The sequence below is a fragment of the Prionailurus viverrinus genome, chromosome E2, assembly GCF_022837055.1.
Source record: "Prionailurus viverrinus isolate Anna chromosome E2, UM_Priviv_1.0, whole genome shotgun sequence".
Classification (NCBI taxonomy): Eukaryota; Metazoa; Chordata; class Mammalia; order Carnivora; family Felidae; genus Prionailurus; species Prionailurus viverrinus.
Genome location: NC_062575.1, coordinates 56,103,016 through 56,126,494, shown reverse-complemented (window position 1 = coordinate 56,126,494; position 23,479 = coordinate 56,103,016). Strand labels below are relative to the sequence as shown.

General features: G+C 43.3%; 1 protein-coding gene across 8 annotated transcripts; it reads left to right on the top strand.

Annotated features, from left to right (window-relative positions):
- The first annotated feature begins 478 nt into the window (after nt 1-478).
- LOC125153764 (zinc finger protein 84-like) lies at nt 479-16,146 on the top strand. Of its 8 annotated transcripts, XM_047837268.1 has the most exons (7): nt 479-489; nt 1,809-1,813; nt 4,273-4,444; nt 5,708-5,891; nt 11,035-11,161; nt 11,463-11,555; nt 13,717-16,146. In XM_047837268.1, the coding sequence occupies exons 4-7, from the start codon at nt 5,877-5,879 to the stop codon at nt 15,363-15,365; spliced, it is 1,884 nt and encodes a 627-aa protein (XP_047693224.1). In that variant the 5' UTR covers nt 479-489; nt 1,809-1,813; nt 4,273-4,444; nt 5,708-5,876; the 3' UTR covers nt 15,366-16,146. The 8 variants fall into 8 exon arrangements, with proteins under 8 accessions (XP_047693224.1, XP_047693227.1, XP_047693225.1 ...); XM_047837271.1 differs by lacking the exons at nt 479-489; nt 1,809-1,813 and adding an exon at nt 5,087-5,095 and having other exon boundaries at nt 3,930-4,444; XM_047837269.1 differs by lacking the exons at nt 479-489; nt 1,809-1,813 and adding an exon at nt 5,087-5,118 and having other exon boundaries at nt 3,930-4,444.
- Nucleotides 16,147-23,479: the final 7,333 nt, after the last annotated feature.

Here is a 23,479-nt window from a genome sequence, read left to right as displayed (position 1 = left end):
ACATAATGTCTCGTAGAACTGGCTTGGGCTCTCCTCGGGTGCCTGGAGCACTTCTGATGTTTTACTCACATTTATGGCCTTTTCACCCCCTTCCTTCATGCCATTTAGAAGGGCTTCTTGAGACTGTTCAGTCCTTGCGAGCCCTCCATCTACACTTGAGTCATGTGGGATCCTCCCCAGGGAAGTGAGCTTGAGCATAAGCCTGGGTGTCTAGCATCCCAGCCGGGGCATTCTCCTGTAAGCATTTTAGGGCTGCCTGGGTAATTCCACAACGCCCCTCTGTGTCAAAGAGGGTCAGGAGGAGTTGGCGGCAGTCCATCCAGGTAGGTTTGTGGGTGTGAATTATGGATTAGTTCAATCATAGCCTGGGCTTCTCCGTATGGGAAGGAGTATGGTGCTTCCAACTTAGGAAGTCTGTAGTGGTAAAGGTTGGGTACACAAAAACATGCTGGTCTCCTCGGATCTGGCCTTCCTGATCATAAGAGACAGGTCCCCTAGTTTCCCTTAGTGGCATCTGTAGGGCTCTGGTGTTGCTGCAGGAAGGGACTGTCTCTGCTGGCCTGATCTTCTAGTTGCTTTCCAGGAGGGGTGTATGGGTTTAGGACAAGTTGTCCAGGCAAGCCCATCACATCTGGAGAGGCCGGTGGTGCTGGAGGTGGTGAGGTCTCAGGACTAGAGGCAGGCTCCGGTAGGGTTTCGGCAGCCCAGTGGCTGGAGGCACAGGTGGCAGTGAGGGGGACAGTGGGGCATATCGTGGTGGGGTCTCAAGTTCTCCTGACAGCATGGGTTTTTCAGTTTTGGGCTGGCATTTGAAGAAAGCTGTGACACGAGCCATCGTAACTTTACAGTTCTCCTCAATACAGACTTTTAGCCAAGGTAGCCAGGATAGGACAAGGTCTTGCCAAAAATCAATGTAAGGAAATTGGTTGGGGTGGCCTGGATCCCCCACAACAACCCTGAACACTCGGCCAACTAGTTTCTTATCAATGAGTCCTCAGAGGGCCAGCCCACCTTGAACGATGGCCAATCAATTTCACAGATTGTCTGGAGCTTTCTGGGAGTTAATTTCATACCATAGTCTTCTGAATATCGCTTTTTGAAATTCCTCAACATACACTCTAGGGGAGTCAGTTTACTCTGCTTTCCACCCATTTCCTCCCCCTAACGGACAACTTTCACGCACAAGAGAGGAAAAAAGGGGAAGGGAGGGACTAATTTGGACAGGATGCACACTCGCTTTGCCAGTTTCCTACCGCTCTCCTCTAGGAGATATTGTAGGCGCCTCTTAGCATTGGCGGGTTCAGTATCAAGTCCTGACAGGGATCAGACTCCTGAGGAAGTCTGACACCACCCTAAGCCGTATGAGGTCCCCACGGAACCGCAGCGGGGACTCAACACTTACTGTGGCCCAATGGTCAGGTAGGAACCTTTCCACTGTCTGTCTCATTCACACACAGTCACATAGGGACTCCAACCCACCGTCCAGCACCCAGCGCCTTGAAATTGCAGTTTTGTCCCTTATGGAACTACTCAGGCAACTCTGGGAGATGATCAGGCTCCCCTTCTGCCTCTTAGGGACAGGTCTACCAAAATGAACCCAGGTTCTTACCAGTCTGATGGGCGGTGCTCCCTGAGCTGGTTCCTGGGCCTCACTGGGTTCCATTGTGCATCCTAGCCAAGTGGTCCACTGACGCTAAGCAAGGTCACTTCTCCTGGAGCTCCAAGGTTCGCACCATGGTGACAAAGGAAGTGGAAACACAGTCTCTGGATCCCAGATGTGAGCCCCCAAGAACACAATTACCGCCCAGTAAAGGTGAGGAGAGCAGTCTCCAGCCAATGTCCAGATGGCAAGTTACATGTGGTAGCAGGCTCCCCATCCTGCTGTGGAGCCAGTGACAAGGACCATTGGTTCTCTGAGAACCAAAGGCCAGAATTTCTGGAAGGAAGGAATAAGGCAACTCCAGGGAGAATAAAAAAATTGTGCAAGAAAGGAAAAATAATCATAGTATACTACATGGCTGAGCTATAAGTAGTATTTACATAGTTATCATAAAGTAAACACCAATCTAATCCAACCAAAATTGACATGTAACTTGGGGGTGCCTGGGTGTCTCAGTTGGTTAAGCACCTAACTCTTGATCTCAGCTCAGGTCATGATCTCCGGGTGTGTGAGTTCAAGCCCTGCACTGGACTCTGCACTAATGGTGCTGAGCCTGTTTGCGGTTCTCTCTCTCCTCTCTCTGCCCCTCCCCTGCTTGTGCTCACTCGCTCTCTCCAAATAAATAAATAAGTAAACATGAAAAAAATATATACAACTCGATTGGAAGAATGAGGAAAAGGAAATGCCTATGGCAGAAGACTATATTTGCGGGAGAGTGTTTTGAAGTGTCCTTCATGATAAATCATGCCCCCAAATAAATCCATTAGAAGTATATCCATCTTGGGGCACCTGGGTGGCTCAGTCGGTTGGGCGGCCGACTTCGGCTCAGGTCATGATCTCGCGGTCCGTGGGTTCGAGCCCCGCGTCGGGCTCTGTGCTGACCCGCTCAGAGCCTGGAGCCTGTTTCGGATTCTGTGTCTCCCTCTCTCTCTGCCCCTCCCCCGTTCATGCTCTGTCTCTCTCTGTCTCAAAAATAAATAAACGTTAAAAAAATTAAAAAAAAAGAAGTATATCCATCTTACTTAAGATATCAGAAATCTTTAAAAGACTAAAAATCCTTTCAAAACTAACTCCTAAGATTAAGAGAATTGCAAAATAAAACTGAGAACCATATGAGAGCAGCAGTTCCACTCCTAGATATCTACTCAACAATGCTGAAATGGTATATCTTCAGGAAGATTTACACAAGAATGTTCATAGCACCTTTATTCAAATAGCTCCAAATGAGAAACAATATAGGTGTCTGTAAATATAAGAGAATGGGGGTAGAATTAATAGGTATAAATGCCCCCAATATGATTAAGAAAAAGATAACCAATTTAAAATACTGAGGGAAATGGAAGTAAACAATTTATAAAATAAACTAGAATAAGATTTAAAAAAAATTTTAATGTTTATTTTTGAGAGAGAGAGAGAGAGAGAGAGAGAGAGAGAGAGAATGTGAGTGGGGGAGGGTCAGAGAGAGAGGGAGACACAGAATCTGAAGCAGGCTCCAGGCACTGAGCTGTCAGCACAGAGCTGGACACGGGGCTCGAACCCACAAAAGGTGAGATCGTGACCTGAGCCAAAGTTGGACACCCAACCAACTGAGCCACCCAGGCACCCCACCCTTAAAATGGGCACAATTTAAAAGATTGATGAGGTGTTGAGGAAACAGACATTCTGATACATTTGGCCTTCCCCCCCCCCCCCATATGGGAAGTGAGGGTAATGTTTAGGATCACCATCTATAGCTTTCAGAGTACCAAGATAATCTAATTATTATGCCTGAAATAGTTTCCTGTTCAAAAAATGTGTATACACTTACTAAAAATTAGCTATTAGTTTTAGGATATAGTCCTTCAAGAAGGGAAGCAGCCAGTAAAATGTGTCATCAATAGGACAGTTTTGGACAACAATCTGGAATTATCTACCCAATTAAACTTTTACATTCTCTTTGACTCAATTCCAATTACAATAACTTCACTAAAAATTAAATGTGAAAACATTTGAATTGAGGTAAAGCCTGTTAATTAATTTCTACCAACAATTTCTAGTCTTCTATTCCTAGCATTTCGCCACCCCTCTACCTTGGCCAATACCGTTACCTCTCCCTCACTACTAGCTCTACCTACCCTGTCACCTTTCACCGGGAGATGTCACCGAAGGGCCACCAGCAATCCTGTCAGGAAGAGATCTTTTCCTTAAACTAAATTAGTTTACTCTGTGCCCACAGTGAGGCATGCTGCCTTTGTCATACTACTTTGGCTTCTCCAAGCCCTATATTGTTCTTCATAAGCACTTCCTGAGATTGTCCCCCCTGCTTTGCACTCCCTAAAGGACGACTCCCTTTCCAGCACGGATATGTGCACCTTTGTCAAAATGGCCGCGCCTGCTGTCAAGTTTTGCTGCTTGCCAAGTTTTGCTGCCTTTGGCTTGGTGCGCCCCCGGGTTCCAAGCAGACGGGAGCAAGAGCATCGCCCTTTGCGTCGCTCACAATTGACGTAACGTGGAGTAGTACTGTTATCTAGGGCAGAAAAAGATGTTGTACGGCATCTTCCAATATGGCGGCTCCCGCATAAATCGGCCAACAGGGCGCCGCCATACTATCTCGTAGTGTCTTTGTCTAAAAGACCGAAAGCTGAACGGAATCTTCATCGGTGGAAGGACGCCCCCGGTGCGGTGGTTGGCAACCCGCAGACTCGGATACCAAAGACGTTAAACTTGACCTGGGAGGTGCAATAGTAGCGCTTGTGAGTCTAAAGCCGAAGTGATGGACCGTGGCCCTTTCTACCAACCCAACTGGTGCGCGAAGGCTCTATTGAGGGGTCTCAGTTTCGCGTTCTGGGAGCGGAATCAGATTGAGCTTGGCTTGTGGAGATTTGGGGTTTATGGTAGGGAGGTTTTGGGTTGTCCGTGAGGGAAGCAAGCCGTTGTGGGCGGTGGATGCATTCCATGATTGAGGAAGCGGGATTGTCGGAAATGGTGCAGGTCTGGGCTGGTGAGGGATTGGAGTGGCCTGGAGAAAGGTGTTAGGACTTGGGGTATTGCTTTTGTGGGGTAGGTCAGTGACTTGGGCTGCGGTCTTGGAGGTAAATCAGTGACTGGCGTTTCCTAGACGTTGGGTCAGTGTTTGGAATGCGCTTAGGGTTAATGTTTGGGGTGTCTTTCAGGTTAAGTCACTGATTAGAGGCAAATGATGGGGAGGTCAGTGTTTGGGGTGTTCATGAAAGAAGTCAGGAATGGGAGTGCCTTTGGAGGTGGTCAATGAATGGAGTGGCTTGTGGTCAGTGCTTGGCCAGCTTTGTTGTCTTTGAGCGTTTCCAGTGGTTATTTAATTTTTTATTTTCTGGTAGATATAAAAGCAGCTATTAAAAAAAATGTTTTTCTCTTTTCTTTCTTTACTGAACCCTTATTACTAATGTAACTACGAATTGATTCTTGTAGGTTTTCCAGGTAAGCAGTCAGAGTACCTGCAGGTAAGTTTAATTCAGAGAAAAGAATATGGACTTTGGATTTGGGCAGACCTAGGTTTTTATCCATATTCTGTCACTTTACTATGTAAACTTGAGCAAGTTTCTCAACCTCTCTGAGATTCTTTTCTCATTTGTTAAAAAAAGCAAAAAAACAGAACAGTACTAACTACTCATACAGTTAAGGATCACACAGTGGATACCCAAGACAGGTCAGCAAGCAGTATTCCAGTATTTATACCCGTTTCTCTGGATTTTTTAGGCTTTTAAAATTTTCCCATTGGACATTTTTCTCCCCTACTTCTTTGCAATGGTCTTTCTCTAGGTGTAGATTTAGTTTTGAGTACAGTTTCGGTAAAATTACATAATTTAATGGTGACACTTTATTGTTAGTGTTTATTACATAATAATTATTGAGCCATCAGGTAATACATATTACTTGTTTTCTTTAGACGATTATATTTACCTAAAGAAAACAATTTTTTGATATACCTGTATTTGTGTATATCTAAAATACATATACACATACAAATGAGGACTCAAACAACTCAGAAAAATCTGTTATACTCACAGTTACAATTTCTATAATTCCCAGGTCCTGGCTTCCTGGGATAAAATAGTTCTTATGAAGGAAGGAAGTGAAGATACAAAGACCAACGCTGCATCCTTGACCAGAGACCTTGAACTAGAGCTTCAGAAAACAGCCCAGAATCAACAACAGAGCAGATATTAGACTTTCTGACGGTGTCTAAGGGCCCCAGAAAATGTCCAAGTCCCCAGTGAGTTGTATATTTATATATATTTTTTCCATTAGTCTTTGCAGTGGGTTTGGGGAGATTTAATAATACACCTATTAAAAGAATATGTTTATTCAGTATTTATGCTGACTACTCTATACCAGATAAGGCATGAAGAGATAAATGTCAGAATGTGGGGAAAAATAGACAAAGAATCAACCTCACAGCCAGGTAGCAATGAGGATATGTAAATCATATGTTATACACATTGTTCTAAGTTAGAATATAGATTATAGTCCACAAAGTTCTAAATCATAAAATTGAGCTACAAACTTGTCTTTAGTATTTCCTGTTCCAGTTATTTATTGCTGCATAACAAGCCACCCTGAAACCTGGTGATATGCATTTAATTTTATCATCCTCATGGAGTCAGTGGGTCAGGAATTCAGTGGGTCAGACGGGGCCCCTTGGTGGTGCCTTACCTGTTCATGAGTTCCCAAGACCACCCTCAGAATCAGTGATTTGTTAGAATTCAGAGTGCTCAGAAACATTGTTATATTCACGATTATAGCTTATTACAGCAAAAGGATACAGATTAAAATCAGCCACAGAGAAAGTCTGTAAGGTCAGATCCAGGAGACACCAGGCAAAAAGTTCTCTCCGTGGAGTCACGTGGACAGTGGTGAATTTTCCCGGCAGTGATTTGTAACAACACATATTGAGTATTGCTAATCAGGGAAGCTCACTCACACCTTAGTTTCCAGGGTTTGGAGTTTTTAAAGAGAGAGAGAGAGAGAGTGTGTGTGGTGCAAGAGCAGGGGGGGAGGGGTCAAGGGAGAGGGAGAGAGAATCTCAACATGGACATGGGGCTTGATCTCACGACCCTGAGATCATGACCTGAGCCTAAATCAAGAGTCAGACACCTAACCAACTGAGACACCGAGGCGCCACTGCAGGGTGTTTATTTGATTCGGGCACGTAGGCAACACTCACTACATCAATGGCTGACTTTAGTCTCCAGGCCTTTCAGAAGTCAAGCTGCTACGGTGTGGCCCAAGCCCCCCACCGTGAATCACATTGATAGCATAGATCATTTGGGGTAGCTCAGAGTTCTCAGGTAAAGATATTTCCAGGGCTCAGAGGTTACTTCCTATGAACAGGTAAGGACCAAACCTTTCTTTGGCATGTGCAGGGTGTGGACAACCCAGACTGCTGTGTTACTCCTTTATTGCAGTTTGTCTCCACACCATGGTTCTGGAACCTCAGCTGGGAAGACTCAAAGATTGGGAACTGGAATCATCTGAAGGCTTCTTCATTCCCGTATCTGTTTTCCAGGACGACATGACTCAAAAGCTAGGCTGGGCTGGGGCTATTGGAGTATTTATGCACGGCCTCCCAGGGTGGCTCGGGCTTCTCAGAGAATGATGCTATATGATGACAGAACCAGACTGAAACTACATGGCCTTTTCTGCATCATCCCTTCAGCTGCATCCTCTCTGTTACAAGCAACACCTTAAGACAAACTAGATTCCAGGAGAGGGGAACAGGTTCTGCCTCTTGACAGGGGAGTAGCAAGGTCATGTTGCAGAAGGCTTTGGAATGGGACATATTATTGTAGTCATCCTTGGGAAATATAATCTACTGCATGGCTGTCAATAAAAAATTGTTGGTGAGGGGCAACCAGGTGGGTCAGTCAGTCAAGCATCTGACTCTTGATTTTGGCTCATGTCATGATCTTTAGGTTCATGAGATCAAGACCTGAGTCGGGCTCTGTGCTGAAGGCAAGGAGCCTGCTTGGGATTTTCTCTCTCTCTCTCTCTCTCTCTCTCTCTCTCTCTCTCTCTCCCCCTATGCCTCTCCCCTGCTCATCTTTGTATACTCTCTCTCAAAATAAACTTAAAAAAACAATCATTGGCAATTTGCCTTACCTTAAGGAGAAAGCTCCTCTAGAAAAGTAGATAGTTTCTGTCACATAAGTAGAAGACATTTCTTTGGTGGGTATTTAGGTTAGATTGCTTAGTGCTCAGTGCCTTCTACATATAGAAAATGACTAAAAAAGTGGTGAGTTTCCTTTGATTATTTCTCAGCCATCCACAGATAAGCCAGTGGTGTTACACCAGAGCCAAACTCAGTGATCAGAGTGCTTTAGGGGTTCAAAACAGTGTAGCTCACGTCCACAGCTTCCTGGTGGTCTGACTGTATTCAGGGATAACACCTAGATTATCAACAAGAATGGATGGATTCTAAGACCATCATTTGGTCTTCCACAAACAGCTCTCAAAATTAAATTTTTTCTTTAAATCAGTGATTCTCAATTTGAGATGATTTTGTCTTCCCAGGGGACATTTGACAATGTATGGGACTTTTTTTTTAAGTTTATTTATTTACTTTGAGAGAGTTGGAGACATCACAAGCAGGGGAGGGGCAGAGAGGGAGAGAGAGAATCCCAAGCAGGCTCCGCACTGCCAGCTGCAGAGTCCAATGTGGGGCTTCAACCCACAAACTGTGAGATCATGACTGGAGCCGAAATCAAGAGTCTGACACTTAACTGAGCCACCCAGGCACCCCTCTGGGACATTTTTGATTGTCATGACTGTTAATGGGATCTAGTAGATAGAGGCCAGGGATGCTGGTAAACATCCTACGGCACACAGTACAGGGCTCTATCACAAGAAGTTATCCAGCCCAAAATGTCAGTAGGGTTGAGGCTGAGAAACCCCAACCTATTAGTGAAGTCTTAGAATATTTCCTTTGTAATCTTTTCACACCCCAAAATGCAGATGTCAACTGTCAGTTCATAGTTCATTTCTTCTATTATAAAATTTTTCCAATTATATTAGTAAACCTTAAAATAGTCTCAATGTCTAAAGTTGCAAATAGTACAGAAGTTTCTAGAGATAAACTTGTAAGTCCCTCATTGATCCTTTTTCACCACCCTCAAAACAAATAATCTAAAAAGTTATATGTATTGTTTTGAATTTCCCTGTCAGCAATTACATGTATAACTATGAATTTTTATATATTTGAGTTGGGGGTCCTTGACCCACCCTCCATCTTGATGATTCTCCAGAAGAACTCAAAAGGACTCAAAAAAGCTGTTATACTCACAGTTATGGATTATTACAGTGGAAAAAATACAGACTAAAATCAGCAAAGGCAGGGGCACCTGCTTGGCTCAATTAGTTAAATATCTGACTCTTAATTTTTTTTTTTTCTAATTAAGCATCTGAGTCTTGATCTCAAGGTCATGAGTTCAAGTCCCGTACTGAGCTCCACTCTGAAATTTTTTTAGGGGCGCCTGGGTGGCGCAGTCGGTTAAGCGTCCGACTTCAGCCAGGCCACGATCTCGCGATCCGTGAGTTCGAGCCCCGCGTCGGGCTCTGGGCTGATGGCTCGGAGCCTGGAGCCTGTTTCCGATTCTGTGTCTCCCTCTCTCTCTGCCCCTCCCCCATTCATGCTCTGTCTCTCTCTGTCCCAAAAATAAATAAACGTTGAAAAAAAAAATTAAAAAAAAATTTTTTTAAGTAAAATCAGCAAAGGCAAAAGATACAGAGTAGCATCCAGGAAAGACTCGGCATCAGCCTCCAGCTATCCTAACCCAGTGGAGTAACTCGAATAGCACTTAATTCTCCCCATGACGATGTGTAGCAACAGGTGGAAAGTGCTGCCATCCAGGGGGGCTCACCTGCAGCTTGGTGTCCAGGGTTGTATTGAATGTCAGTCAACACAGGCATTTAGCATATGTGACTGACCTCAGCTACTCAGTCTCCAGGCCCCCCAGATTCTAACTGATAGAGCGTAGTCCAAGCCTCAGGAATGTGGAAACACCTTTATTGGGCTGGATATTCCAGGGGTTCAGAGGTTATCACCCAGGAGCAAGTCAGTGGCTGGTCTTCCTGAAGACAGGCCTTTCTTTGGAGCATGCGGGGTTTGGGCAACCCAAGCCTGCGGAGTCAACCCTTTTCTGCACGGACCCTAATAACCCATTGTCATAATTGAGATTATAGTTCATGTACTTTTCTGTAACTTATTAAGTGTACTTAAGCCAGTACCTTGGAAATCCATCCCTATCAACATTTCAGTAACAAAAAATAATAAGTGAACATTTTTTTTTTTAAGTACTTACAGTGTGCTCTACCTGCTTTAAATTCAGTCATTTGATTTCACAACTCAGGATGTATTTGCGGGTTTTAAATGCTCATGGCTTTTCATTGTGCTGTCATTCATGTTACTTCTTTCTTGTATTTTTTAATGTTTATTTTTGAGAGAGAGCACACGCATGCTCATGAGTGGGGGAGGGGCAGAGAGGGGGAAGGACAGAGGATCCAAAGCAGGCTCCGCTGTGACAGCAGAGAGCCCTATATGGGGCTCAAACCCTTGAACCATGGGGTCACGACCTGAGCCTAAGTCACACACCAACCGACTGAGCCACCCAGGTGCCCCTCATGTTACTTCTTTCTTGAATTCCATGTACCTCTCTCCTTACCCCTCTGAAGTTCAACCTTTATAATTTTTCTGCTCCCCGTTGGTGCCCACATGGTATGTATTTCTTTCTTGTCTTCTATATATGTATTGTAGACTTGTGCACCTCCATTCCTCTTTCTGCAAGCCAGTATGCTCCTTCAGGGTGGAAGCAAGTCTTCCGTACAAAGGAGTATCCAGTGCAGTGTCTGACATAGAGGTGCGTTCACATAGGTTGTAGTTGGTTCCAAGATTAAAGGATTTGAGGATGCTCTAGTCTATGTCTCTTATGAAAGAGTGAACATGTACATCAGTGAATGATTGGAAGCACCAAGATAGGATATTTAAAAATTTTTCATGTTTATTTTTGAGAGAGAGAGACACAGCGTGAGCAGGGGAGGAACAGAGAGAGAGGGAGACACAGAATCCGAAGCAGGCTCCAAGCTCTGAGCTGTCAGCACAGAGCCCAATGTGGGGCTCGAACCTACGAACCATGAGATCATGACCTGAGCCGAAGTCAGATGCTTAACTGACTGAGCCATCCAGGTGCCCCAAAGATAGGAAATTTTAAATAAAAAATTAGTTTTTCCTAAAAAGTATGATGCAAAACTAGTTATGTAGAAGACAAATGACTTACCACCTGAAAAATTATTATGTGATACTTATTTTTGTAGTATTAACCAATGATGATCCCTTTAGAATGAATAGGAACGTTCTATTGCAGGGCTTACTGTCATTCAAGGATGTGGCTGTGGTTTTCACATGGGAGGAGTGGCAGCTACTGGACCCCATTCAGAAGCACCTGTATCAAGATGTGATGTTGGAAAATTACAGCAACCTGGTATCAGTGGGTAAGCAGAGCCTTCCGAGGGGAATGCAGGCAATCAGTTGCCTTTCTTTTCTCAGCAATGAAATGTGTGGAGCCTTACAAGTACCTTACTTTTTTGAACTTGAGTTTCATACCTCATAGATTTTAGTACATTCTGGCCTTTAACAAACAGAGTGCTTTTCTCTCGCTCCCAAAATAAAAGGCCTTTACTTGGCTAAGAGGCAAATTGTTCGGGCCCTTAAAAACAACCTTCCCCGTTTTTCAGAGGCCTTCTAAGCCCAAGTATGTGGGTCCATGGATCCGCTATAATTTTCCTTGAGTAGGGTGTCAAGTTACCAAAGCAGATGCATTCTACCAGTTGGAACAAGGACCACCATGGATAACAGAGGAAGAAATCCAGAGTCAGATTCATCCAGGTGAGTGAGAAACCATCCCCGGGGCATAAATGGAAGTAAATTTCTATTTGGTCAGAAACGGGGAGGTACCTATTGTTGTTCAGAGAAATCTTGAAGTTTTTAAGCTCTGAGTATGACTTAGAACAGGGGATGTAAGCTCCCACATAACATTAATACTGACTCCACAAAAAAAAAAAAGTGTTTTTTTTGTTATCTCATTCTTTTTTTTTTTAATTTTTAATTTTTTTAAAGATAATTTATTGTCAAGTTGGCTAACATACAGTGTATACAGTGTGCTCTTGGTTTTGGGGGTAGATTCCCGTGATTCATTTCTTACATACAACACCCAGTGCTCATCCCAACAAGTGCTCTCCTCAATGCCCATCACCCATTTTCTTCCCCTTTCCCCCGCACCCCCGCCGTCAGCCCTCAGTTTGTTCTCTGTATTTAAGAGTCTCTTATGGTTTGCCTCCCTCCCTCTCCGTTTATAACTTTTTTTTTAATGTTTGTTTATTTTATTTATTTTTTAAAAATTTTTTTTTCAACGTTTATTTATTTTTGGGACAGAGAGAGACAGAGCATGAACGGGGGAGGGGCAGAGAGAGAGGGAGACACAGAATCGGAAACAGGCTCCAGGCTCCGAGCCATCAGCCCAGAGCCTGACGCGGGGCTCGAACTCATGGACCGCGAGATCGTGACCTGGCTGAAGTCGGACGCTTAACCGACTGCGCCACCCAGGCGCCCCTAATGTTTGTTTATTTTTAATGTTTGTTTATTTTTGAGAGAGAGACAGACTGTGAGTGGGGGAGGGGCAGAGAGAGTGGGAGGCACAGAATCTGAAGGAGGCTCCAGGCTCTGAGCTCTGAGCTGTTAGCACAGAGCCTGACACAGGGCTTGAACTCATGAACCGTGAGATCATGACTTGAGTCAAAGTCCGATGCTTAACCAACTGAGCCACCCAGGTGCCCCTAATGTTTGTTTATTTTTGAGAGAGAGAGAGAGAGAGAGAGACAGAGTGTGAGCAAGGGAGGGGCAGAGAGAGACAGAGGGAGACACAGAAACCGAAGCAGGCACCAGGCTCTGAGCTGTCAGCACAGAGCCTGATGTGGGGTTCAAACCCACGAATCATCAGATCATGACCTGAGCCAAAGTCCGGCACTCAACCAACTAAGCCACCCAGATGCCCCTTGATTTCACTTTTTAATCTCTCCATATTAGGATTCTTTTGTTTGGTTTTTATTTCTTTTTAATGTTTATTTATTTATTTTGAGACAGTGAGATAGAGAAGAGGAGGGACAGAGAGAGGGGGAGAGAGAGAATCCCAAGCAGGCTTCACACCATGAATGCAGAGCCTGACATGTGGCTCAATCTCACAAACCATGAGATCATGACCTGAGCCAAAACCAAGAGTTGGATGCTTAACTTACTGAACCACCCAGGCTCCCCTTTTTCTTGGTTTTTAAAAGAATACATTTCTGGGAGCACCTGACTGGCTCATTCAGTAGAGTGTGAGACTCTTTTTTTTTTTTTTAATGTTTATTTTATTTTTGAGACAGATAGAGACAGAGCATGAGCGGGGGAGGGGCAGAGAGCGAGGGAGACACAGAATCCGAAGCAGGCTCCAGGCTCTGATCTGTCAGCACAGAGCCCGACACAGGGCTCAACCCACGAACCGCGAGATCATGACCTGAGCCGAAGTCAAACGCTTAACCAACTGAGCCACCCGTGTGCCCTGAGTGTGCGACTCTTGATCACAGGGTCATGAGTTCAAGCCCTGTGTTGGGCATGGAGCCTACTTCAAAAAGAAAAATTAAAAAGAAAATAAAATAAAAGAATACATCTCCTTCTCTTTTGTATTTGGATCAGATCCCCCTCTAGTGCATCTTGGAACTTGCTGACCTAATTAATCTTTCTCCCTGGCATCCTCAGTTTACCTGCCTTCTCCTCATCTTTGTTTCCCTAACCCACAGTTATAGCTTTCTTTTCTTATATACTCAGCATTTGTAAATTGTCCCTCTTCTCATTTTCTAGTTTATTCCCTTTTTTTTCTTCCTTCCACTTAGAAATGTCTCAGACTTTCACTGTGTACCCAGTCTCGTTTCCTCTTCTCTGCTTGGCCTTTGCTATGAAATTCCACTCCTTCTATTACATGATCATTGTGGTTCCTTGGTCTCCTTTCTAGATGACACCTGGCAAGTGGATAGTCATACAGACTGGCACCAAGAAAACCAAGGCAACCTTGAAACTATGGAGAGTCACCACATAAATAACCCATTTAGAAAAATATTGTCTCTAAGCTTAAATTCTGATGTCCCTTTAGCACAAAGATCCCATACCTTTGACGTACTTGGGAAACACTTGAAACCTAACGTAGAGCACATTATTCAGAATAAAAGCTACGCAAGAAACGAAGTGGAATTTAATGGGTACGACAAAGTAGTTCTTTATACCCAGCATGGGAAAATTCATAATGGAGAAAAATATGATGAATTTAATGAACATTTGAAGGCTTTCGGCCATAAGTCACAGCTTATTGAACATTGGAAGACTCGAGCAGGAGAGAAACAGTTTAACTGCAGTGAGTGTGGGAGAGACTTTTCCCAGAAGGCAGACCTCCTTAAGCATCAGAGAACCCACACAGGAGAGAAACCCTATGGTTGCAGTAGATGTGAGAAAGCCTTCAGCCGGAAGTCCCATCTCATTTTACATCAGAGAACCCACACAGGAGAGAAACCTTATGAATGCAATAAATGTGGGAAAGCTTTTACTGATAAGTCATGCCTTAACAAACACCAGAGAACTCACACAGGAGAGAAACGGTTTGAGTGTCGCGTATGTCAGAAAAGCTTCGGCGGTAAGTCACAACTCACCTCACATCAAAGAACGCATACAGGACAGAAGCCCTACAGGTGCGGTGAGTGCGAGAAGAGCTTCAGCAACAAGTCACAGCTCATTATTCATCAGAGATCTCACACGGGAGAGAAACCTTACGGTTGCGACAAATGTGGGAAAAATTTCCCCCTTAAGTTTAGCCTCATTTTACATCAAAAAACTCACACAGGGGAAAAACCTTACGGATGCAGTGACTGTGGAAAAGCCTTCATCCAGAGATCTGAGCTCATTAGACATCAGAGAACTCACACAGGAGAGAAACCTTATCATTGCAGTGAATGTGGGAAAGGCTTCAGTGTAAAGTCACTCCTCAATACTCACTGGAGAACTCATACGGGAGAGAAACCCTATGGGTGCAGTGAATGTGGAAAGACGTTCTCCATCAAGTTTAGTCTCATCCTACACCAAAGAACACATACGGGTGAGAAACCTTATGAATGCAGTCAGTGTCAGAAAGCTTTCACCCAAAAGTCACACCTCACTATTCATCAGCGGTCTCACACCGGAGAGAAACCTTACGAGTGTAGCGAATGCCACAGAGCCTTCAGCCGGAAGTCCTATCTCCTCATTCACCAGAGAATTCACTCAGGAGAGAAACCGTATGAATGCATCCAGTGTGGGAAGACTTTCTCTCACAAGTTTAGCCTTATTATTCATCAGAGAATCCATACAGGAGAGAAACCCTATGGATGCAGTGAATGTGGGAAAACTTTTCCTATTAAGTTCAGCCTCGTTTTGCATCAGAAAACACACACGGGAGAGAAACCCCACGAATGCAGCGAATGTCAGAAATCTTTTGCCCAGAAGTCACATCTTATTATCCATCAAAGAACTCACACGGGGGAGAAGCCTTATGGATGCAGTGAGTGTTGGAAAACTTTCTCCCACAAATTCAGCCTCCTGTTACATCAGAAAACTCATAGGGGAGAGAAATCATGAAATATCCAAAACTTGTCTTTGAGAGTGAATGGCTCATAACACCAGAGCTTACATAGGAGCAAAACAAAGGCTACCAGTGTGGACACGCTTTTTTTTTTTTCCCCAAGCTCGCACGTCATCGCTTATAAGAGGATGGTACTGGGTAGAATGCCAGACAACAGGAAATCCCTTCCCCAGTACATTTCAGGTGAATGTAGCCCAGAGGGAACAAATAGGAGGGAAGATTTGTGTGTGTGTGTGTGTGTGTGTGTGTGTGTGTATAGATTGTGAAGACGTTGTTGGCATGAAATCCTGCTACGCTGATAATCAGAGAACTGACACTGAGGAAAAAAAATCTATACTTTAATGAATCTGAGGAATCATCTTTCATGGGTGTTGTTTTATGAGGGATGTCATATTCTGTAATTGTGACACAATAGACAATTATGGGAAATATTAAGTATGTAAATATACCTGTCAGAAAATAAAGCAAAAATTATATAACTATATGAGAATATGGGTTTTACATCTATTTTTACTATTGAAATGATTGTTCATAATTGGGAATTGCTTGTATTATCATACCAATTGGGACTCCCTAGGACACATATTTAAATGTACACAAAACTTGCCAAAAGAATATTTGCATTGCATTTTTACATCATTACATCTGTTGTAATTGAACTACACGGTTCATTATTTTAGTAATAAAAAGTTATTAATAAAAATAAATTTATATTATAAAATTAATAAAATTTGTTTTATGAATAAAAATTAATAAAATACTGAATATCTCCTCCTCTGCCATGCCTCTATTTACTGGTATTTGTAAATGGGCCTGGAAGATTTGTAGCCTTTCTTGAGTAAAACATTTTTTCAACAATTCCAAGATAGAATTTTTTCCCCCACATAATTAAAAATGAAGTTAAAATGGAGCATACAGTTGATGGTTTGACATCTTTAAATTAAAAAAAAAATTTAATGTTTATTTATTTTTGAGAGAGAGACAGAGCATGAGTGGTGGAGGGGCAGAAAGAGAGAGAGACACAGAATTCAAAGCAGGTTCCAAGTTGTCAGCACAGAGCCCGACACAGGGCTCAACCTCACGAACTGTGAGATCACGACCTGAACCAAAGTCGGACACTTAACCAACTGAGCCACCCAGTTGCCCCAACATATTTAAATTTTTTTAACGTTTTTGTTTATTTTTGAGAGAGAGAGAGAAGCAGAGTGTGAGTGGGGGAGGGGCAGAGAGAGAGACACACACACACAGAATCAAAAGAGGCTCCAGGCTCTGAGCTGTCGGCACAGAGCCCAATGCAGGACTCGAACTCATGAACTGCAAGATCATGACCTGAGCTCAAGTGGGACGCTTAACTGACTAAGCCACCCATCCGCCCTTATGGTTTAACATATTTAAATAGAGAGCTTAGTACATAAAATAATGGTGCATCACACAACCAAAGGTATTTTAGATCGGATGCAATACAATGGAAGTATCTTTAAGAAAGAATTTTGTATCTTCCAAACTGATCAGATATTTAGGGTTGGAAAATGCCAAGTATTCACACATTGTATACCCCTGTGAATTCTAAACAGTTTGCGAGATAGTCCCTGATATTAAAAGACAGAAATAAATACTAGCTTTGGTCCTGGTATTGCTTGATTGGACAATGTAACTTGTTCCCATAATAAATAAAATAGGCTTCTATTTTCCCTATACTACACAAGCTATGCTTCCCTTTGAAAGAGCGTAAGTGAAACTTTAGAGGTGTTATTAATCCTTCCGTAGAATGTAGCTGGAAAGTCTCACAAATTATTTTCTTTTTAAAAAAATGTTTATTTTCTTTTTTCTTTTTTTTCAACGTTTATTTATTTTGGGGACAGAGAGAGACAGAGCATGAACAGGGGAGGGGCAGAGAGAGAGGGAGACACAGAATCAGAAACAGGCTCCAGGCTCTGAGCCATCAGCCCAGAGCCTGACGCGGGGCTCCAACTCACGGACCGCGAGATCGTGACCTGGCTGAAGTCGGACGCTCAACTGACTGCATCACCCAGGCACCCCCAAAAAATGTTTATTTTCAAGGAGAGAGAGCAGGGGAGGGGCAGAGAGCGAGGGAGAGAGCCAAGCAGGCTCCACACTGTCAGCACGGAGCCTGGAGCCCAATCAATTTCATTGACCATGAGATCATGACCCGAACCAAAATCGAGAGTCAGAGTGGAGCCATCCAGGCACCCCCTCATGGGAATTAAACTCTAAGACAAAATGAGCTTAATTTTACTAAAGTAGGTTTCCTTTCCAAGCACATTGTTTTACATTAAAATGGGGGAAGTACCACTACAGCAGGTACCCAGTTTGAGGTGACTGAATGGACTCCCACAGCTCCACGACTTACACTTACAGAAGACTCCAGTAAAGACAAATGCTACCACATAGCCTGAGAAAAAATAAAACAGGTAAACCTCAAGGTGCTCTGCAACATGCGGGCACAGATTCCAGGGACCTTTTTCAGTCACAGCACACTGTCTCTAAATCATAAGCCACCAACATACATGTGAAGTGTCTCAGTTTCGGGGAAATCAAGGTACAAGTTTACTCAGGGGTCTTTTATACTCACTGGTCACACAACCAGAAGCAGCCTTTGTAAAGGGGGTAGATCCTCTTCCTCTGTTTTCAATAAGCGATGTAGACTAGGTGGTAATGCCCACCCTGAGCAGTACAGTACAGCATGAGACAAAAGTCAGAAAGGCTCATGTTTGGGGCGCCTGGGTGGCTCAGTCGGTTAAGCGTCCGACTTTGGCTCAGGTCATGATCTCATGGTTTGCGGGTTCAAGCCCCACATCGGGCTCTGTGCTGACAGCTCAGAGCCTGGAGCCTGCTTCGGATTCTGTGTCTCCCTCTCTCTCTGCCCCTCCCCTGCTCTCACTCTCTCTCTCTCAAAAATAAATAAACATTAAAAAAAATTAAAAAAAAAAAAAAAAAGAAAGAAAGGCTCACGTTAATCCCAGGGACGCTGACAGACTTTCTATCCCAAACCCAGGCACCGCTAGTCTTGCACATGGGGAAAGTTTGCAAATCTTGAGGGTGTGAAGGGTCATAATGGCATGTCAACTACAATGTGACATTATGGTTAGCAAAATAAATACTACTGTTCTACTGTGTGCATTCCCAAAGGATTTGTTCTGGAATGACTGGAAGCTCTCCATTGTCTTGAGTGTAAAGCCTGGGAAGTTGAGAACACTATTGTCTTGAAGACAAAGATTCTTACCTGTGAGCCCAGAAGCATTTCAGTGAATCAAGAGTCTTCACCATCTTGACCCTCCAGAGCTCCCACCCCAAACCACTTTCCAACAGGAAAGTCAGCAGGATAAGTGCTTCCCAACTTTGCCTGGCCATGTTCAAAATATTAAAAGGGGAAGAATCTACTCACTACCAAGGTGGAAAATATGTGGTTCATCGCTCATCCTTGCTCGCTCTGTCAGTCAAACTGTATTTGCAGGGAAGGAACTGCTATCAGATACCAACCAAAGTACAGCAAAGACTACTCTCACTTCTCTCTCAAATTTTAATTCCAAACCTAGACTTTCATCAAAACATTTACAGCATCTACAGGATCCTGTGAGATTGAAGGTTAAATAAACTACCTCTTTCTTGACAAACCCATTGGCAATGTCATTTGACTCAATTCTTTCACTATGACGTGAGACTAGGAGCTAGTGATCGAATTGCGGGCCCCATGGCTTCTCTCTCAACTAGCCATGGTTTGCCTGGGGTGCAAGAAGTGTAACAGTGACAGAAGACTACTTTGAGCTACAGAATCTTTATCTTTTTCACCTTGTGCTGACTGTCAGCATTGTGGGGGCTGGTGCAAAAACATGTCAAGCCCATATTAAAAAAGAATAAAGCTTTGCATTTATTCTCACAACATGGTACGGGCCCCTCCGAGTTTACTTCCCCATCCTATCGTAACAGGTAACAGCCCTAAAATTGGCAGTGGGTTTTCAGAACTGGCATGTTGAAGAAATATCTGTAGAGGACTTATCTGGCGATGGTCTCCTTGTGGACCCTTGTTACCACGTGGACTCAGGTCCTGTTGGTATTTTTACATCAAGACTTGCCCTCTACTGAGCATCAGATTATATAAACCCAAGGATCACTGGTTTATCTCAAAATTCCTCAATCAGAAAAATAATCTTGATGAATGGAAGGCATATATTGTTGCTGGATAGTGGGAATTAAGAATTTTATTTGTGGGGCGCTTGGGTGGCTCAGTTGGTTAGGTGACGAACTTTGGCTCAGGTCATGATCTCACAGATCGTAAATTCGAGCCCTGCGTCGGGCTCTGTGCTGATGGCTCAGAGCCTGGAGCCTACTTCAGATTCTGTGTCTCCTCCTCTCTCTACCCCTCCCCTGCTCATGCTCTCTGTCTCTCTGTCTCTCAATAATAAATAAATGTTAAAAAAAATTTTTTTAAAGAATTTTATTTTTTATGTGACTGAAGTTTTTTTTCTTTTTTTTTTTTAATGAAAGATAAAAGCAAGGAACACATGGTCCCAGAAAGCTGTAAAAAACAGAAGGCAGAAGGCAGAGGTATACACTTGACATTACTGACTAGCCCTACATTCCTTAAGCTGGATATCCAGGTTGGCTCACCTGTGTGACTGAGGCTACCCCCAGTGTACATGGGTTTTAGAAGACGTTGCAAAATGCTCTTAAAATCACTGACTTGTCTTGTAATCCAGCAATTTAGCCATGAGGTCCCTGGTTTTGTCAGTGTTAAGTACACGTTTCCAACACCTATCAGACCCTCTGATTTAAATGCTATACTTTCTAGGGCCTACAGTCCTATGCACAATTGCATCTCCATTCTTTCTGTCATTTTCATTTTTCATACCCCCATTATTTCAGTCCTTGTAGAGGGCTGTGAAAGTCATTAGGGCTGGCCGTTCACAAGTCTTTCTCCTTTGGGACACACACAGAACAACTGTGCTTCTCCACGTATTTGAAGTTACATATCACCATGAGGTAGGCTTGGTTGACGAATCAGCAGAAGCCTTAGCCAGTTTGTACTCTTCTATCTTCTGGTTCCATCTCTTCTAGGAACCAGTAATATTCCAGGGAGGAGTCCTATCCAGGGGTCCCGAGTGAGGACAATGATGATGTGGAGCAGAAGTCCCAGGCGACCCACAGGCACATGCAATACGAGTGAGAAGTTGATCTTTGTTGTTTTAAGCCACAGATATTTTGGGGTTGGTTTTATTATAACATAATGCAACACGCTCACTCAGTCTGGAAATCCTATTAAGAAATTCATTGGGGCGCCTGGGTGGCTCAATTGGTGAAGCGTCTGACTCTTGATTTCACTTCACGGCAGGATCTCATGGTTCGTGAATTTGAGTCCCACTTCGGGCTCTGCACGGACAGTGTGGAGCCTGCTTGGGATTCTCTCTCTCCCTCTCTCAAAATAAATAAATAAACATTAAAATAAATAAATAAATTCATTTGTAGCTCTCTATGGACTTAAAAAAAAGTCCAATCTCCTTGACATGCTATGCAAGGACCTTGTATTATTATCTATTGTGTAACCAAAAAGCATCCCGATCGGGTTTCTATAATCCTAACAGGCCAGTCCTAAAATTCTCACAGGAGACAAACTGCCAAAAAATATTTCAAGCAATTCTAACACAGAAACATGATGGGGGTTTTGCTCTACTTGATAACAAACAAGATTTACTCTAAATGAATAGTAATTAATATATTGCAGTATCAAGTACAGGGATAGAGACAGATTACAAATTGTAAAAGACAGCTCAGAAATTGATCTATACACATGGAAATTGGATATGGATATCTGAGATGGCATTACAAGTCAGTGCAAAAAGGGGTATGATTCAGAGTTAGTTAAAATCAAGGTTAAGGGTACTGTCCTCAATTCAGCCACCAGCTATAAGTTCAGGGGTTCCCAGGGCCACTCTCACCTTTTGACCAATTGGCTACAAATTTAGGAGTTCCCATATCCACCCTTAGATAAGAAAGACTTACAGGGGTGCCTGGGTGGTTCAGTCGGTGAAGCGGTTAAGCGACCAACTGTTGACTTTGGCTCAGGTCATGATCTCAAGATTCATGAGTTTGAGTCTCCGGTAGGGCTCCATGCTGATAGTGCAGAATTTGCTTGGGATTCCCTCTCTCTCAAAAATAAATAAACTTGAAAAAAAGAGAGACTTACAGAACACCAAAAGTCCTATTCTTATTCTAGTTTTATAATAGCATAAAGGTACAAATAAGAACAACCCAAAAGAGACACATAGAGAAAAGTCTGTAAGGTTGTAAACCTAAATCTTCCATCACCCTTCCAGATGCATCACCCACCGGGCACTGAGAAATGACATACTGAAAAGAGTATTGCCAACCAGGGAATTTCCCCTGAGCTTCCTATCCAGAGGTCTAATTTGGGTTTTATTACACAGACATGATTGATTTGGGGTCAAACTCAATCTCTAGTCTCTACTACGTCCTGGAGGTCAGAATGATATCGTATGGCTCAAGGCCTCAATCTTCTAATCACATGGTTGGTTTTTCTGGCTGGCCAGCTCCTGAGGTGAGTCATCTCCTCAGCAGAAACTACCTTGTGGTTTGGGGGCCCTTCATGTATAAAAAGACACCCCTATCACTCAGGAAATTCTAAGGGTTTAGAGATTACCTCTTAGGAACCTGGGACAAAGGCTAGCCAAACCCCTTATGGTGGTTATTTTTAAAACAGTCCAATGATAATTAGTTATCCTATGGAAAAAGTAAATTAAGGTGTCTACTTGACACCCTACACAAATCAATGCTTCATGTATTAAGACTGAAAAACAACAAACTGATTTGACACAGGGCCAGACAGTATTTTAGAATTTTCAGGCCACATACAACCTCCATATATTTAACCCTTGAAAAATTTAGAAACCAGGGCCGCCTGGATGGCTCAGTCGGTTAAGCATCCGACTTCAGCTCAGGTCATGATCTCACGGCTCATGAGCATAGGGCTCTTTGTTCACAGCTCAGAGCCTGGAGCCTGCTTCGGATTCTGTGTCTCCCTCTCTCTCTGCCCTTGCCCCACTCACGCTCTCTCTCTCTCTCTCAAAAATAATAAACATTAAAAAATTTTTAATTACAAAAAATAATTTAAAAACCAATCTTAAGGGCAAAGCCAAACAGGCTGGGGGCTGGATTTTGCCCATAAGGTGCTGACCTGTGGAACCCTAAAAGTTTTAGAAGAAAAAAGAGACTCTCTTTATGATCTTAATGAGGGGAAGGATTTCTTTTAAAAGACAGGTAGAAACTACAACAGGAAAGATTGTTAAATTTCAGCTACATTAAAATTAGATATTCCATCTGAAATACATCAAAAACAGTAAGAACAAGCTGCGCACTGAGATCATCTTTTTGTAATGCTTAACCGAAAAAGGATGAAAACTTAAGATTATATAAAGAACTCTCACGAATCAGTAAGAAAATGACAAGAGTAAAAACCAATAGGCAAATATTCACGGAGGAGACAACTCTCAATAGCCAATGAACACAAGATACTTTTTTTAAAAATTTAAATCTCTACACCCAACATGGGGCTCAATCTTCCCAACCCGGGATCAAAAGTCGCATGGTCCTCAGCCAGCCGGCCAGGCGCCCCAAAGAAACTACATTTTAAATTGGAAGCAGCCCAATTTGTGCATGAGCCAATTCTCAGATTTCTTTGATCTTTTCAAAAAAAATTCACAGCAGCTCCTATTGGAATGGGTAGTTTTAACAGCTTTCGGAGATTTTCACAAAGTCACGGTTGACCCATGTATATTGTCTGAAAAGTTTGCAGCACTTGATATGTCTCTGTCAGGGCTCAAAGCCGCTGCACGTGGGGCAGCCTGGCCTACAGCGCAGAGAAGTAAGGCGGGCGCAGAGAACGCGGACCCGCGCACCAAAGCGGCAAAACGGCACGCAGACGCTCCAGAATCCTCGGAGGTTCCAGTAACGTTAGCTGCAAGCAGCGGGCTTTAAGACCTGATGACACTGCCATCAAGAATGCTGGTGCGTGATTTCTTCAAAAACCATTCGCACCGCATTGCTGAAGCTACGATAGCGTCACAGCTGCTTTTAC